Here is an 18,505-nt window from a genome sequence, read left to right on the forward strand (position 1 = left end):
ACTGTTAGTTCAGGCAGCCTTGAACTCAAACCTTTACTCTCCTAAGTGCTGAATGGCTACTGCAAGTGATGGTTAAATCCATAAACTTTTTAGTTTTTCGAGACAGGGTTTCTCTGTATACCCTGGCTATCCAATTCACTCTGTAGACAAGGCTGGCCTTGAACTCACAGAGATCCACCTGCCTCTGCCTCCTGAGTGCTGGAATTAAAGGCACGCACCACCACCACCTGGATGACTTGTTTGTTTGTTTGTTTGTTTGTTTGTTTGTTTTAGATTTACTTATTGTATTATATTTGTGAGTGTTTTGCCTGCATGTATGTCTATATACCAAGTGCATGTCTGGGGTCCATGGAAGTCAGAAGGGCTGTGGGATCCCCTGGAGCTGGAGTTACAGACAGTTAGTTGTAAGCGGCCATGTGGGTGGTCTTAACTGCTGAGCCCATCTCTAAACTTTTAAGTAGTGTTGGTCATTGTGCCCACACACAAAGATGAAATTCTTTAGGAAATTGTAGAGGCCAGAAAGATACTCAAAGGGTTAAGGTACTTTCCCCATGCTTGATGGCCCTGTGCTGAAACCAGAAACAACATGGTGGAATGAGAGAACCAGCTTTTACAAGTGGTCCTCTGACCTCCTTGTGTGCACAATGGCACATATATGCCTGCACATACACACACATACTTGCATGGATACACAATAAATAATAAATATATTTTTAAAACTTAAAAACAGCCTAATTTTGACAGGGTAGATTGGCTAAGAAAAATGTAGGAAAGTGGAATTGTATTTAATCTTTGGCCATTCTTTTCTGTGTTTGCACTCAGGAGCTTGATTTGCCAATTCTGAAAGTGGCTGCCCCAGAGATTGTGTCAGGAGTTTCTGGAGAGTCTGAGCAAAAGCTCAGAGATTTATTTGACCAAGCTGTGGTGAGTCAACTGTTGACTGTGCTCGTTTATCACATGCTGCATGCTTTCTTAGAGTTGACTTTTCTGATGCTAGTACTTTTTATCCCACTCACTGACCTTCCTTTTTTAAAAACGTCTAGTGGAAAAAAAATTTAAAGTGGATTTAATGATACAGACTCTTGGTAAGTAATCTGTCTCATATGAAATCAAACATAAAGGTAATAAGTTTTGGCATGCTGTACCTAGGAATTAAGTGTTCAAAACATCTTGTCCTTATGATATCTCATTCACTTTGTTTCTCCAGCTTCTGTTTGACTAATCAACTTGCAAACAATATGAGAATTATCATACATAGGCTTATACAAGCACTGTAAAACTCAAGGATAAGTGCTTTTTATATGATTTGAGGTATGAAAAGGAAATTCACTTACCAGAAAGGAATTATAGCTAACTACAATTTCTGTCATTAAAATTTAGAAGAGGATATTTGGATCCTATTGAAGTTATAGCTTCAGAATAGTACGAGGGTTTAAATGTCTGTATTCTCATTAAGTAAGTTGAAGATCAATTCAGTGTCATAGCATGTTGGGGAAGAGACCTGTCCACTCTACCCTGTTCCAAATCGTAACCTGTAAATATACCCAGCTTTCATGGAGTTTCTGAGTGTTTAAATCAGAAGATTCATTTTTTTTCAGATAATGTGTTCCCATGTTGTCTAGCCTGGCCTTGAGTTCCTGACCAAGCAACCTTCCTACCTCAGCCTCCCAGATGCTGTGGTTATAGGTATACACTGTCATGCCCAGTTGAAAGATTTCTTACAAAACCTTTAACATTGTGTCTAGTATATAGCAAGAGTCCTGTAAATTATGGCATGCATACTTGAGCAGACATGTATCACCACTCTGACTAAAACTAAAAAGTGATAAAAAGTTTCTTATGTCATGTTTCTTTCCCCACCTAACCCATTCAGACAGGATCTTAAGTAACCCAGTCTGGCCTCTTTCTGCTTCCACCCAAGTGTTGAAATAACAGTTGTGTGCCAGCACACTGGGTTTAATTTTACCATTTGCATCTAAAACATATAATGGCTCATAAACATAAGTATTGTAACTACTTGAAGCTGATGTGAAATTAGGAGAGAAATTATTTTAACAGCAATAATAAGTAATTATACATTTATAATAAATAATAATGTAAGTTATAAGAATAATTAATGAATTTTTTAGAATCTCACTGTGTAGCCCTAGCTAGCCTAGAACACACTATGCAGATCAGGCTGGCCCGAAACTTAACAGAGTCTGCCTTGGCCTTGCTGTGTTATATCACCATGCCCAGCATAAAAACGTTTTCAGATGGGAAAAAGTAGAGGTGAGCTGCTGGGATTGGTATGCAGACTACAGTGAAATGGTGTGGCTGGTACCAGGAAGATCCAGGGAAAGGGTGAAAATGACAGTGTTGTGCAGTTTTCTAAAATGTGTATAAATGGTACACATAGTTGTTTGTCTCCATTTCTTTTCTATTGCTGGGATGAGATGCCACGACTAAGGCAGCTTATAGAAGAAATGGTTTATTTGGGCTTACAGTTCCAGAGTTAGAGTCTGTGACCATTTTGGCTGGAAGCATGGCAGCAGGTAGATAGGCATGGTGCTGGCACAGGAGCTGAGAGCTCACATCCTAATCTACAAGCATGAGGCAGACAAAGCTAAGCGAGAATGACCAAGGGTTTTGATACTTCAAAGTTCACCACCCATGACACACCTCTTCCAGCAAGGCCACACCTCCTGATCCTTCCCAAACACTTCACCAGATGGGGACCACGCCTTCAAACATGAGCCCAAGTGTGTGGGGGGAGTATGAGGGGCATATTCTCATTCAGACCGCCATGGAGAACTTTGTATATATAGCAAAGACAATGGCAAATATGGATACAAAGATAAATAGCATATTTAGGTCATTAGTTCTGTGCTTAGTCTGTGTAATCTAGTACTGAGCAAGTACAAGTCTGATTCTGGTGGTGAATAGCACGTGGTCTTATACTTTCTTTCCCTGCCACTTCTTCCATAATCCAAGTGAATAGCATAATCTTTGTCAAGCAAGGTAGTTCTCTTCTAAAATTAATCCCTTCCTTAGGCTAAGTTCTGATTATCATCATTTATTCTTTCCCATTTGGTTTCCAGGTCACTGACAAAAAATAATGGGTTTACTTTCTGAGACCTTTGCTCTATACTTTTACTTTTGTAACTGATCTAGCAGTCATAGGTGCTTTTGCAAACATTGTCATGAGGAAGATTGGGGATGACAGCCAGTAGTGACAGGCCAAGTATCTGTCACTTTGGTGTCATTTTGAGCTGACATTGTGTGACTTTTAGCACAACACGTGTCTCTATTTTGACTATGGAGTGACTAAGTATAATTGAGGTTGTAAGCCTAGGTTTTTATTTTTTACTTTATCCTTATTACTCGTGTGTGTGTGTGTGTGTGTGTGTGTGTGTGTGTGTGTGTGTGTGTGTGTTGTCGCTGCTGTTGTTGAGTTAGAATCTCAGTCTGTATTCCAGGCTTCCCTCAGATTCATAGCATTCCACCTGCCTTAGTCAGTGCTGGGATTACCAGCATGAAACACTATTTTGCACATTTTATCCATTTTAAAGTGTACCACTCAGTGGCATTAAGTACTTCACTTCTGTTTTTGTTTTTGTTTTTTTTTTTTTTTTTGGAGCTGAGGATTGAACCCAGGGCCTTGTGCAAGTGCTCTACCACTGAGCTAAATCTCCAACCCAGTACTTCACTTTTTATTTTAAAGTTTTATTACTACATTTATTTATGGTGGTGGGATGGTACGCACATGTGCCAAGGCACATGTAGCACGTGTAAGTCAGAGGACAACTTGTGAGAATCGGCTCTCTCCTTTGATCCCCGGGTCAAACTCTAGTCACCCTTGGTGGCAAGCAATCTTCCTTACCCACTGAGACAGCCCTATACTTACATTGTGTAACCGTCATCACCACCCACCTCTAGAACTTTTTCATCTTCCCAGTTGAAATTCTGTAGCTGATATATTTTTCTTTTCTGTTGTTTTTAAATAAGGTTTCTCTGTGTAACAGCTCTGGCTGTCCTTGAATACGTGTAGACCAGGCTGGCCTCAAACTCACAGAGATCTGCCTGCCTCTGCCCCCTGAGTGCTGGGATTACAGGCGTGCTGAGATAGTTCAGTAGTTAGTTAAGAGCACTTATTGCTCTTGCAGAGACCAGCATTTGGTACCTAGCACCCACATGGTGGTTCATAACCATCTATAACTCCAGTTCTAGGGCATCCTACACCATCTTCTTGCCTCTGCTACACCAGGCACCACGTGGTACATACACATGCATACAGACTAAACACTCAAACACTTTAAAAAATGTTTTTAATAACGTGAATTTTAAAAGCCTGAGACAATGACAACAAAAGGAAGTTGATCACGTGTTAACTAAATATTCAAACTTTATTATCTTTTTATTATCTTTCCTTATTCAGTGTAGTCTTTGGGCTGGGGGTATAGCTCAGTGGTGGTGTGTCTTGTGTGTAGCATAGGTTTGATGCCTAACATCTCAGAACACACACATTCTCTCTCTCTCTCTCTCTCTCTCTCTCACACACACACACACACACACACACACACACACACACACACACACGCCTCTGATAGTTTCAGTGTAAAATAAATGGAAAAGTTGTGGAGGTGAATGAGGATGATTATACAAGAGTGTAAACATATGTAATGCCACTGAATTATCCCTAAAAGTGGTTAAAATGGTAAATTTTATAGAAATTTTTTGTTTGTTTTGTTTTGTTTTTCGAGACAGAGTTTCTCTGTGTAGCTTTGCGCCTTTCGTGGAACTCGCTTGGTAGACCAGACTGGCCTCGAACTCACAGAGATCCACCTGGCTCTGCCTCCCGAGTGCTGGGAGTAAAGGCGTGCGCCACCAACGCCCAGCTACAAGTTTTTTAAAAGCTTGTGGTGCTTCTTAAGACCTTCTTAGAGCTGATTGAAAATTTTGGACTTTGTTTCTGTGTGTAGCTCTGGCTGTCCTAGAACTTGATTTGTAGACCAGGCTGGCTTCAACTTACAGAGATCTTCCTGCCTCTGCCTTTGAGTATTGGGATTAAAGATGGGCACCACCACCATCCAGCCAAATTTTGATATTTTTATGTTAGAGAAAAAAACTCATACCATTTAAGCATACTTGGATTTACTAGTTTGAAACTCAGTTTTATTTTGGTTTTGTGAAACAGGATCTCATCTAGCCAGTCCAGCTTGGAACTAGAAATATTGCCTAGGATGTCCTAAATGTTGATCGTTCCAAGAGTCAGAATTATTAGCATGTGCTACTATGCTTAGCTTAAGCTTTTAAATGCACTGCTTATATTCTGAAGCATACAGATGTATCTGACTTACACAAGAATTGCAGAAGATACTTCAGAAACCGTGGTGCATTCTATTCTCTAAGACAGCGATCAGAAGCGTTTGTGTGAGCTGCTGCCTTCTTCATGGTTCTCTGATGACTGGCCTTGAACTTTAGATTTCTGAAGAATATGTAAACATTGGGCACCAATATAGAGAATGTATCTTATAGTCATATCTTTGTGGTGTTTTTATTTCTAGTCAAACGCACCCTGTATTGTTTTCATTGATGAAATTGATGCTATTACCCCCAAAAGAGAAGTTGCTTCAAAAGATATGGAACGAAGAATTGTAGCCCAGCTTCTAACCTGCATGGATGGTCAGTTTAAAATAATGAATTTGTTTTAAGACAGTATACTTCTGAAAATAATGCAAGTCATACATGCATGTATGAACCATTCAAATAGTAAATTTCATAAAACCAAGTCTTTTTTGTAAAAGATTTTCCAGTCATTTCAAATTGTATTGAACTGCATGTGTATGTATGAATATATGTGGGTGCACATGTATGTGCCAGGACTGTATACATGTGTGTGTGAGAAGAGAATCCAGAGGGCAATCTCAGATACCATTATTTTAGGAGCCACCATTAGTTTAATTGGCTTGGTGCTTGCCAAATCAGCCAGACTGGCTGGCCAGTGAGCCCCAGGGTTCTGCCTGTTTGCACCTCCCCAGCACTGGGGTTATAAGAATTGAACTCAGGACCTTGTGCTTGCCAACCAAGCACTTTTCTACCTGAGCCATCTCCCCACCTCTGTAGTAACTAAATGCACATTTACTAATATATTGTTTGCTTTTGCTATCTACAATTTCAGGTTGCATAGTACCTACTGTTGTTCCTTAAGAGTATCTTTGGGAGAGAAATGTTAAAATTTTACTGCATTTATATTTATGTCTTAAAAAATATTTTTACTTTTGGCCTGGTGTGGTGGCAGGTGCCTTTAATCCCAGCACTTAGGAACAGAGGTATGTGGATCTGTGAGTTTGAGGCCAGCCCGGTCTACAGAGTGAGTTCCGGGATAGCCAGAGCCACAAAGTGAATCCCTGTCTCTATCCACCCTTCAAAAAAAATTTTTTTTTAAGTATGTGTACGTGTGGGGTGGTTTGTATGTGTGAGTACATTGCCTGTGGAGGCCTTAAGATCCCTTTCAGTTACAGGTCATTTTTGAGCCCCTAGGCCTGGGTAGTTGAAACCAAACTAGGGTCCTCTGGAAGAATAGTATGAGCTCTTAACTACTGAGCCATCTCCAACCCTATGTTTATCTCTTTTAACTGTTAGTAATATTCTTTAAGTTTATTGTGCAGATTAGAGCATTTTTACCAATGTTTCCATATAGAGTTTGAGGACTACCTGGGCTGTATAGTGAATTATAGTACAGCTGGGGATATGTCACAAAAACAAATAAAAACAAGAAAAGAAATAGCACATGTTTTGGTATCATATTCCTATAATCTACTATCCAAGCACATAGAAAACTGGGGCAGGATAATTGCTATGAATTGTTGGCTAGGCTGGGTTACGTGGTGAATTTCAGGCCCAGCTTGGTCCACAGTGAGACCCCCATCTCAAACCAAAACAGAAGGAAGAAGTACAAATGGGAAGTTAATTTGAACTATCATATAACATAATATGTATTATGGTTCTTATGGTACCAAATTATAAATCACTTGTATTTTAACAGTTCCAGGGATTGAACCTGGATCCTGATGTGTGCTCTGAAAGCTCTCATCCATTAATTTATACCCGCAGTACCCTATGCTGTTTTATTTTCATCTTAATTTTTTTGCCATGTTTTTGAGGCCTCTATTCTAAGAAAAGCTTTTCATAGATTCTTGCTAATCAAATAATAGGTCCATTATTTACAATGTGATTAGCATTTGAAACCATGTTATTTCCCGTAAGGCAGTATAATCTATACTCTCACCTGTTTAATTCTGGTTCAGCTGACAGAATATTTACAAAAGATAAAGTTGATAGAATACTTGGGAAAGATAAAATTTAAGCCCTGCATTCTGTTCATTCCTAAAAATCTACCTCTAAAGTAAGCCAGAGCTAAGTGGGATGTTCTGTACCACTCTCTGGTTCTCTCTCATCCTTGTGAGCCAAGATGGCTGTCTTCCTCACCCCACTGCTGGACCACTCACATGGTCTGTCTGTGCATTGCATGTGCCCCTGTGTGCTTTCACTCATGCTGGTCTCTAGTATGTACGCCAGGAGCTTTAGCTCTGCTTATAGGAACCTCCTTGCCTGTCAGGTCTTACTGAAGTGTTTGTTTCTATGAAGCCTCCATCATCCCCCTGCCTTGCTCTATTACAGTGTTCGATTTATTCTGATTGTTATTAAACTTCCTGAAACTTGACTTACACTGTGTTTCCTTAATTATACACTTCATATTCCCCAATAGACTGTGAATTGCTGGTAAGAAAGGCAGTCACGCCTCTACTGTATTAGACAATAAATATTTAAAAGTATTTATATATCAAAGTACACAGATTCTCTCTAACCTTGAAATGACTTATGTAAACATTGTTGTCCTCAGATGTCAGATGGTTTGTCTCTCCTCTTTCATGTCTGCTTCTCACTAGATCTGAACAGCATGGCAGCTACAGCTCGAGTCCTGGTTGTTGGAGCTACTAACCGACCAGACTCGTTGGATCCTGCCTTGAGACGTGCAGGAAGGTTTGACCGAGAAGTATGCCTGGGTATCCCTGATGAGGCTTCCAGAGAAAGGTATATTCTTACGGAACTGTGGTGTTTGTATGCCACTGTGCTAGCTGAGCAACAGGTTTTGAGAAGAACAGTGAGGACTACTGTGTAGTGTTGTTCCACTTTAGTGCGCCCTACCTCCCGTCTTTTTCTCGTCCTCCACCTTCCACCTCCCTGGTTTGGGGATTGAACGAAGGGCTGCAAATGTGTTGGCAAGCATCCCACCAATGAGCTGTATTTCCAGACTCTCTTCCCCTTTTCTCTCTCTAAGACTGATTTGGGAAGGGGGAAAAAAGCAATGCTTAACAAAACAATTCACTCAGCAATAGGAAGGACATTTGTTTTAGGTTGTTCATTAGTAATAATCATTGTGTTTATTGATTGCTATTTGTCTGGTATTCTTAATGGAGTATGTGTTTTGCTTTGTTTTTTTCTTTTGTTTTTTTGTTTTTTTTTTTTTTCTTTTTTGAGACAGGGTTTCTCTGTGTAGTTTTGGAGCCTGTCCTGGATCTCGCTCTGTAGCCCAGGCTGGCCTTGAACTCACAGACATCCGCCTGGCTCTGCCTCCCGAGTGCTGGGATTTAGGCGTGCGCCACCAGCTACCCCGTCAGCACTTTCCCTGTTTATAATTGGTGTTTATATAACTTGTTTGTTTTCTACATTTTCTTATTTTCTGAGGATTTTTTCCTTCTGCATGTGTATATGTGTGTTTGTTTTGGTCTGTGTTATATTTATGTACATCAGGAACTGGGAAGTAAATGCAAAATAACAGTACTTGGTGTGTAGTTAGTCTGATCAAGCTGTGTAGGATTATTGTCTTTTCTTTCCTTTCTCTCTTTCCCTCTTCCATCCCTCCTTCTCTTCACTTTTTCCATAGATTAAATATATGTGTTGGGTCTCTTTGGATTTTTTCAGAAAAGGATCTGCAGACAGCACTGTGGTGCTCTAAGTCTGTGTGTGGCCTCTGATGGGAGCAAGCTGAGGAGTGCACTGTAGACACTGACAGCCTGTTTTCCTAACATACTGACATTTGTAGCCCACAAACTTGAACTTTGCACTTTCCTGGAATTCTGGTTGTTCTTACTGTACTCATGCAGATTTTCAGGTGATTTCGGTGCTGTATTCTGGCCTAACCCTTGACAACTACAATCCTAAGTCTTTGGTTCCAGCGAGCAAATGGCCTTGCTTCTCGCCATCACACCTCTTTGGGAAGAAGAGTTACTTGTCTTTTGTTTCCTCTACTGGGCTGTTTACTACTTTCTGTTCATCGTCTTTCTTCATAATTTGTGTCGGGTGTACAGACAATCATACACTTACTATACTGTATAAATCAGTGCTTCAATAAATAAGTAGGTAAGAATATACAAATATTGAGAGGAGGCAAGCAGATACCTGTGAGTTCAAGCCTAGCCTGAGCTAGTTCTAGGCTAGCCAGGGTTACAATCTTATACGAGTATGAGCACTTCTCTGCATGTAATCCATCCTAAAGGCTACAGGCTTAGGAAATGATAGTACCTTAAAGGGCTTTTAAAAATTAAAGTCTAACTCCATTTAGATGTCATTTTTAAAAATTGAAAAATCAAAATTAGAAGCTGCTTGTGGGGGGCTGGAGAGATGGCTCAGCAGTTAAGAGCACTGTCTGCCCTTCCAGAGCACCTAGATTCAGTTCCCAGCACCTACATGGCAGCTCACAACTGTCTGTAACTCCAAGATCTGACACCCTTACACAGACATGCATGCAGACAAAACACCAAAGCACATAAAATAAAAATAATAAATTGCAGTATAAATTATAAAAAGGAAAAAGAAAGAAAAGAAGAAGCTGGGTGTGGTGTCATGTACCGCAAGTTCTTCTATTGAGGGAGCTAAGGCAGGAGGGTCGCTTGAGCTGGACTCAGAATTAGCCAAGACAACGTGAGAAGAACCCCCATCTCTTAAAATAAATGACATTGACACATATCGTATTGTCAGTTGGCCTTAACAGAATTTTTTACACGTACGTACAGTATAGGGTCTGAACAACAGGAAATGATGTTAGCCGATCATGGTGGCACACATCGGTAATCCTAGTACTTGGGAGGTAGAGGCAGGAAGATCAAGAGTTCAGGGCCATCCTCCACTATATATACAGTTTGAGACCACCTTGAATTTGCATGAGACCCTGTCTCAAAATCCAAACCCCTGCAATGTTGGATGTTTAAAATATTAAGATAAATATCATTGTGAAAACTTCATTTTGTATAATGAATATATGCCTGCAAAAGATGGCTTTTAGAGCTTGTCATGAAGAAACGTGGCTTTAATTCCAGTTTAGGGGAGGCAGAGGCAGTCTGTGAGTTTAAGGTTAGCCTGTTGTACATATATAAGTTGCAGGGCAACAAAAGCTACACACTAAAACCCTGTTTTAAGGGGAAAAAAACAAGCTTTTGGTGCTAAATAGAAGTATGATTTGAGTGTGGAAGTTTCTTTTTCTGATAAGTACATGTTTTGTTTGCTCTGAAAGTATCTCCATAAGCTATTTCCTCTACACTATTGGGTAACACTGAAAAGTTGATTTAAAAGAAAACAACAATAACAAAATATGCTTATAAGTTCTTTAGAATGCATAGATAGCATAGTTCCCAATAAGCAGGTGTTTGGCATAAGCTTTTCTAGATGAAGTTGGGCATGTAGTAGTGACTAAGCATTTATTGAGTGAATGATTTGTTTTGTCTTATATAGCATTTACTATGATACCATCAATAGTGATTAGTATGATCTTTCAAATAAATACAGTTAGGAATTTGCTTTTACTGTCAGACTAGGAGTCTAAATGGTTTAAACTGTCGTTTCTACAGAATACTTCGAACTTTGTGCCGAAAACTGAGACTTCCGGAAACTTTTAATTTTTGTCACCTAGCACACCTAACTCCGGGCTTTGTCGGTGCTGATCTGATGGCACTTTGCCGGGAGGCAGCCGTGTGTGCCGTCACCAGGGTCCTGATGAAGCAGCAGGAGCAGCAGGAGAGTCCTGAGGTGGGAGCTTTGCCCCCTGGAGGAGCCCAGGAGGAGGGCCTGCGGCCCGAGCCCACTTCTGGAACCCAGGTGCTCTCCGCTGCTCTTGCTCTCTCTCTCTTTTGTTTTTGTTGTTTTTCAAGACAGGGTTCCTCCGTAACAGCTCTGGCCATCCTGGAACTCGCTCTGTAGACCAGGCTGGCCTCAAACTCACAAAGATCCACTACTGCCCAGCATAAGGAAGGTTTTCTAATCTGTAAAAATATATTCACAGATATGCTAGAAATACTTAAATTTCCCAATTTCCAGTTAGATAACTGTGTTTCATACACAGACTAGCAAATGCTGTGAACTTTCTATCAGTTCAAGATGCATTTTATGGGCTTTACCACATGATTCTACTAAGTAGAGCTGTATTTTATCTCATTTTTATTTCAGATTTTATTGTTTTATGTGTATGAGTGTTTTGCCTGCATGTGTATATGTGCAGGCATGTGTGCTTATTGTCCACGGAGGTCAGGAGAGGGCTTCTGATCCCTGGGACTGGAGTTTCAGATGGTTGTGAGCCACTTGTTGGTGCTGGGAATTGAACCCAGGTCCTCCATGAGAGTAGTAAATATTCTTAACCACTGAACCAGCTCTCCAGCCCTAGAGCTATATTTTAAAACTTACTTTGTTCAATTTAACTTTAATATGAATTTAGGTTAAACTTGGGGCTTACTTTAATCTAAGTTTGACTTCTTTATTATTAATAAGTATTTATTAGGAATGCTTCTGAGTGCTAGATATAATAATGAAAAATCAAGTTCTGCATTTAAAGACCTTGGTAAAGTGAGACTACAGGGAGAAGTGGAAGAGCACTATAAATATCAGAACTTATTGAATATAATACATCTGCAAGGTGGGGGGAGTTGTTTATTTGTTTTTAATTTGTGTGTATAAGTATTTGCCTGCATGTGTATTTGTGCACTATGTTCATGCCTGGTGTCTGAGAAGACATTGGATCTCTTGGAACTGGAGTTACAGACAGTTGTGATTTGCCATGTGGGTGCTGGGAATTGAACTTGGGTTGTGGAACAGTAGCCAGTGTTGAGCCATCTCTCCAGCTCCAGTGTGGTGGTTTTAATGGCAGCAGTTTGCTGCATAATCTCCCCTACCTTGATAAACTGGCTGAGTCAACGTAAGTTCTTTTAATCCTAGTTACTGGTATTACCTTTCCTAGCACAAAGAACAGTAAATATACCAGTGTCGTAGACTGATATGTATAGACGGTGGTCATAGATGAGTAAAGGGGGCTGGAGAGAGGGCTCTTCCAGAGGTCCTGAGTTCAGTTCCCAGCACCCACATGGGGGCTCACAGCCATCTGTAATGAGATGTGGCTCTCTCTTCTGGCTTACAGGGATACATGCAAACAGAACACTGCATACATGATAAATAAATAAATCTTTAGAATGAATAAAGAGCTAAAACAGGGGCTGGAGAGATGGCTCACTGGTAAAGAGCTCTTCCGGAGGACCTGGGTTCAAATCCCAGAACCCATATGGCAGCTCTCAATTGTCCGTAACTTCAGTCCCTGAAGACCCAGCACCCTCTTCTGGCCTCTGCGGGCACCAGACATAATACATGGTACACACACTTACATGTAGGTAGAACACCTATCCACATGAATTAATCAATTAAAGAAAATTTGCCAGGCAGTGGTGGTGCACATACATGTTTAATCCCAGCACTCAGGAGGCAGAGGCAGGTGGATCTCTGTGAGTTCCAGGACAGCCTGGTCAAGTTCCAGGACAGCCAGGGCTACACAGAGAAACCCTGTCTCAGAACTGGGGATGAGGATGGGGGTTTGTTTCTATCCCTTAGTGTTCTTCACAAAGCAAGAAATCTGCCTTTGAAGTTTAAGATTCATTGGCCTAGGAAAGTTGCCTACTGTGTATTTGATTGGTAAGGCATTAGAGAACCTTATAATGAATTTATATTGTTGCCAGAGTAACTTTTCTTAAGTCAGCTGTTTATGAATATATAGAAATGAATTGATGAAATGGATACTGCCTCTGTTTGCATTATCTAACCCTAGTTTAAGATTTAGAAATGTATTTAATATAAAATTAATCTCTCTTCTCTCTCCCTCTCTCTGACTGTGTTGGCCTCCAAACATATATTAGCTAAGGATGACTTTGAGTGGCATGGGTAACTAATATTGACCTAGAAATTATATTTATATATCTTGATTATAATTGATTTATCTCTATTTAACCAAATATAGGATCTACTTAGAATGAATTAATATATCTTATGTAAAGGAGAAATTATTACAATACATAGAAGTTCATTAAATTCACTATAACTTAGGGAATTTTGGAATAATTATTTAAATTATATGTAACTTTGTGGTTCACACTTTTTTCCTTTAACTGTTGTCTTAAAGGATGAATTGCAAAGGCTGTTGAGGTTGCTAAGAGACCAAGATCCCCTCTCACAAGAACAGATGCAAGGACTATGCATTGAATTAAATGATTTCATTGTTGCTCTAGCAGAAGTCCAGCCTTCTGCCAAAAGGGAAGGCTTTGTAACTGTCCCTAATGTGACTTGGGCCGATATTGGTGCCCTGGAAGATATTAGAGAAGAGCTCATAATGGCAATATTGGTAGGTATATCAGCTGTCAGTGTCATTGGCATTGGTCATGAGTTCAGATCTAGGGGAAAAAAAAAAAAAAACCCTGCATGCATGTCTACCAGATTATATTATTTTAAAAAATTAGTTAATTTTTTGCCAGGTGGTGGTGGCGCAGGCCTTTAATCCCAGCACTTGGGAGGCAGAGGCAGGTGGATCTCTGTGAGTTCGAGGCCAGCCTGGGCTACCAAGTGAGTTCCAGGAAAGGCGCAAAACTACACAGAGAAACCCTGTCTCGAAAAACCAAAAAAAAAAAAAAAAATTTAATTTTTTTTAATTTTGTGTTTATGAGTGTTTTGCCTGTATGTATATGTGGGTACGTGTACATGCCTAGTACTGATGGAGGACAGAAAGTATCAGATCCTCTGGAACTAGATTGTTGAGAACCTCCTCTTGTGGGTGCTGGGAAATGAACCCAGGTTCTCTGCAAGAGCGATAAATGCTCTTAACCACAGAGCCATCTCTATTGCCCCCAAATACACCTTTTAAAATATAGTTTTACTGATATACAATTCAAATATTATAATAGGAAATTTAGCCTCTGTTCTCATCTTTTTTAAGTCTAAATGTTCCACCAATGAGATGCTATTCTCTTGAGACATTTCATATTCATTATTTTGGTTATGTTTGGTTACTATATATAGTGAGTTAAAAAAAAAAAAACAATTCAGGTTTCATGTAAGACCAGCTTGTGTGAAAACCACCTTCTTGCCTCTTTGTTCAAGAGAATCAAGGCAGTTTGACACTCTTGAAACTTTGGATTGAGTTTAGTTTACTTTTCTGCTTCCTGACCACTTTAATTGAATTATGATCCATTTAAGAGGTGTGTACTCCCAAAAGTGAAAGTGACCAGGATTGCAGAGAACAGGCATGTGTGCCATTTGACCGTATGCAGGGTCTGCTTGTCTCGGAATTTCCTGGAGAAAGCTGTACCTGGACTTTAGAAATTTGGTTGATTTTCTAAAACTTGATTTTAATATATTGAAATAGTTTATCTTGGCCCCAGGGGGAAGCGCTCAGTGGGTAATAAGGCCTTTGCCATGCAATGGTAAGGACCTGCGTTTGTATATCCCCAGAAGCCATGTTAAGCCAGATACAGTAGTGAGTGTCTGTAACCACAACACTCCAAGAGGGAGACTGGAAGTAGAACAGGATGGGCCTGCTAGGTATACACAACAGAAAAACAAGAGACCCTGACTCAAAGAAGGTGAAAGGCAAGGACGCACACCAGAGTTTGTCCTCCGATCTATGTACATTGGTACACATAATATAAAAAAAAGAAATATTTTTTGCCTAATATGTTTTCATAATTTACATGTATGTATAAATTCCTTAAGAATAGTGACTTTGGTTTGATGCAGTAGTACACACTGGTAATCATGTTCTTGGGAGACAGAGATGGACAGATCTTTGAGCTTGAGACCAACCTGGTCTATATATCGAGATCCAGGCTAAACAGGAGTACATAATGTGACCCTATTTCAAAAAAAAAAAAGAGAGCCTTTCCTATTTGTCACCATGTACCTGATGTCTCAAACAAGGGTCAGCCAGGCATTGCCGTTTTCAGGCCTCATGGTCAGGGTTGAGTATAAAAGATGAGAAACATTTGAACATTCATTGTGAAGCGGACACCGGTGATGGATCCCTGTTGGCATTGTTTCTTCTAGGCACCGGTACGGAACCCAGACCAATTCAGAACTCTTGGTTTGGTGACTCCAGCTGGCGTCCTCCTAGCGGGTCCTCCTGGATGTGGGAAAACTCTGCTAGCAAAGGTACGGTACAAGTTAAGCTGCGTGCATTGCATGTCTCGCCGTCAGTAGGGTAATCAAGGTTAAGTATATCATGAAAATTTAAATCCTTTGTATACTTTCTGTTACAAATCTATTTTAGCAAAACTAGTTGTTTTGTTTTTTTAATGAAGTTTTCTACGTTGTTTGTTCTTCCTTAGAACAAAATGGTTTTAATTTGTTGTGACACCTCCCTTTCTGGAAAGAAGAAAAAGAAAAGGGTCCTGTCCCCTGAGGACAGAAAGCCTATGTGTCTCACAGTTTGGGAACACTTCATGAACTCACCAGTCACTTTTGCTCAGAGGCCATTCTAATCTTCAGACTGTCCAGTATTACTATATAACTTTAGTTTGTAGCTGAGCTTATTTCTTGCTTTTGTTTAATTATTATAACTTGAGTATTTTCACTATGTTCTTTACAATATTTAAAAAAAAAAAACTTTCTGCAATAGAAAATATAAATTACCAAAAGAGAAAAAATGTTTATAATCCTACTGCTTTCTGCTGCCACTGTTTCTTTTTGTAGTCGGTCCCAGGTATTTTTCTTTTATACATATCAAGATATAATATGTGCAAGGTAATTTGTTTATGAGCTTTTGTTGGTGTAATCAAATTCCTAAACAACTTAAAGGTGAGGGGACATATTTTGGCTCATGATTTCTGAGACCTTAGTCTGGTATCTGGTGGCTCCATGTTTCTATACCTGTGGTGAGGGAGAACATCGAGGAAGAAGGGTAACAAAAGAAAGTAGCTTACCTCATGGAAGCTGGGAAGCAGAGAGAGGAAGAGCCAGGAAGAGACTGGGAATGAGATAAATCTTTCCAGAATGTGCCCCTGGTGACTTATATTCTCAAGCATTCCACTACCTCAGTAATGAGATGGAATTTTTTTTTCCCTGTGTAGCCTTGGCTATCCTGGAATTTTCTCTATAGACCAGGTTCTCTTGAAACTCATGAGAGCTGCCTGCCTCTGCCTCCCAAGTACTGGGGTTAAAGGTGTGCGCCACCACCCCCCAGCAAGATCGAATTATTAATGTAGTGCAAGCTGACCTCAGACTCTTACAGATCCCCCTTCTACCTTTGCCTCCTGAGTGTTAGAATTGTAAATATATATTACTATATCTGGCTTCAAATAAACAGTCTTTAAACTTTCTTGCTTAGTATTATTTCCTGAATACAGTATTTTTAGATTTTTTATTTTATTTTTTTTAATATTGTCTGCACTGTATGTGTGCCTGGGGCCCAGAGAGATCAAAAGAAAAGCATCAGAACCCCTGGAACTGGAGTTATAGAAGGTTACTGCCTTGTGGGTGCTGGGAATCCCAGGTCCTCTGGGAAAGCAGCCAGTGCTTTTAACATCTGAACCATCTATCTGGCCCCTGAATACAATATTTTCAATACTCTGGGCTGAAGAGATGGCCAGCTAGCGGGTTAAGGCTCTTACCATCAAGCCTGAAGGCCTGAGTTCAGTCCCAGGACCCGCATGTGGAAGGAAAGAAGTGACTCCTCCAGATTGTCCTCTGACTCCACAGGAGTTCTGTGAAGCGTGAACACCACACACATACATATGTAGACATAAGAAATTGAAAAGGTGTTTAATGCCTGTGTTATATTTTGTCATAGAGATGTTTTGTAGTTTATGGTAATATGAATATAGTTGCACATGCCAATAATCCCAGTCCTTGGGAGCTAGAGGCAGGCGGATCAGGAGTTTGTTTTCCTTTGCTACACAATGAGTTCGAGGCCAACATAGGCAACATGACATCATGACTCAAAAATCTCATGACATTGTATAATCTTGTGTTGTTCACTGGTAATTTTATTAGAATGTAGTCCTAAATCATTTTTCAGTGAATAGAATGCATGTTTTTAAAATATATCAAAGTAGCTTTCTAAAGTTCATCTTACAACTTTTTTTTTTTTTTTTTGGTTTTTTGAGACAGGGTTTCTCTGTGTAGCTTTGTGCCTTTCCTGGAACTCACTTGGTAGCCCAGGCTGGCCTCGAACTCACAAAGATCCGCCTGGCTCTGCCTCCCGAGTGCTGGGATTAAAGGCATGTGCCACCACTGCCCGGCATACAACTTAAATTTTTAATGGCTATTTAAAATAGCTTTTCTTTTTTTCTTTTTTCTTTTTTAGATAGGACCTTCTCAGTCTAGTGATCTGGAATTCATTGTGTAGATCAAACTGGCCTTCAACTCAAAAAGGTGTGGCCTGTCTCTGCCTCCTAATTGCTGGGATTAAAGGTGTATACATGCCACCACATCTGGCTTATATTTCAATATTTGACAATCCAGTGAATACAAAAGGGTTTTTTCCTATTTATCTTACTTGTATTTGTTTGTTTGTTTGTTTCTTCTGGGTAGGCTGTGGCAAATGAGTCTGGACTAAATTTTATATCTGTCAAAGGCCCTGAATTATTAAATATGGTAAGTTGTGTGGCACATGCCCTTATATTAATTAAGATAAACCATGATGAGACAGTCTGATTATAGGACTGAGAGTCCCAAGGATCCCCCTGTATCCATGTCTCCTATGTCAGGATTAGAAGTTCTAGCCACCACGTTGTTTTTTCATGTGGTCCCTCAGCCCCTCGCTCACTCTTGCACAGCAAGCTCTTTATCTCCCTAGCCCAAACCTGCTCTTCCTCAGTGTTAGTTATGGAGACTTTGTTTCTTTTCTTGTAATGATGTCTGGGCCTTGTGTGTGCTGGGCAAATACTGTACTATTGAGCTACACTCTGAGCCCTATTAGGAAAATTTTATGTCCAGCTAAAAAATAAAACCATTTCCTTACATATAAATTCTTATTACTCAGTCTTGATATATTGCTACTTATGGATTGCTGTATTTCCTTGATGTTTTTATTTCGATCAAATTGAACATGGAATAAGGCATTATGAATCTGTGACATGCTTAGTGCATTCACCCTGACTCCACTGTTGCTACATAATCTTTTCCTATTTACCAAGAATATTTGTTTGTGTATATATGAGAGTAG

At 39.9% G+C, this 18,505-nt stretch overlaps 1 protein-coding gene across 4 annotated transcripts in view; it reads left to right on the forward strand.

Annotated features, from left to right (window-relative positions):
• Positions 1-18,505, forward strand: part of Nvl (nuclear VCP like) — a 54,005-nt gene that overhangs the window by 14,906 nt on the left and 20,594 nt on the right. For all 4 annotated transcript variants that reach the window (XR_004946208.1, XR_004946209.1, XM_036202584.1 and 1 more), the window contains exons 10-16: positions 823-924; positions 5,547-5,664; positions 7,932-8,076; positions 10,890-11,136; positions 13,475-13,693; positions 15,388-15,492; positions 17,872-17,934. Coding sequence is in view for 2 of the 4 variants with exons in the window: in XM_036202584.1 (XP_036058477.1) it covers positions 823-924; positions 5,547-5,664; positions 7,932-8,076; positions 10,890-11,136; positions 13,475-13,693; positions 15,388-15,492; positions 17,872-17,934 (999 nt within the window). In the remaining 2 variants the exon portion in view is untranslated. The remainder of the gene's footprint in view (positions 1-822; positions 925-5,546; positions 5,665-7,931; positions 8,077-10,889; positions 11,137-13,474; positions 13,694-15,387; positions 15,493-17,871; positions 17,935-18,505) is intronic.

Source organism: Onychomys torridus, chromosome 11 (genome assembly GCF_903995425.1).
Source record: "Onychomys torridus chromosome 11, mOncTor1.1, whole genome shotgun sequence".
In the NCBI taxonomy this organism is placed as follows: Eukaryota; Metazoa; Chordata; class Mammalia; order Rodentia; family Cricetidae; genus Onychomys; species Onychomys torridus.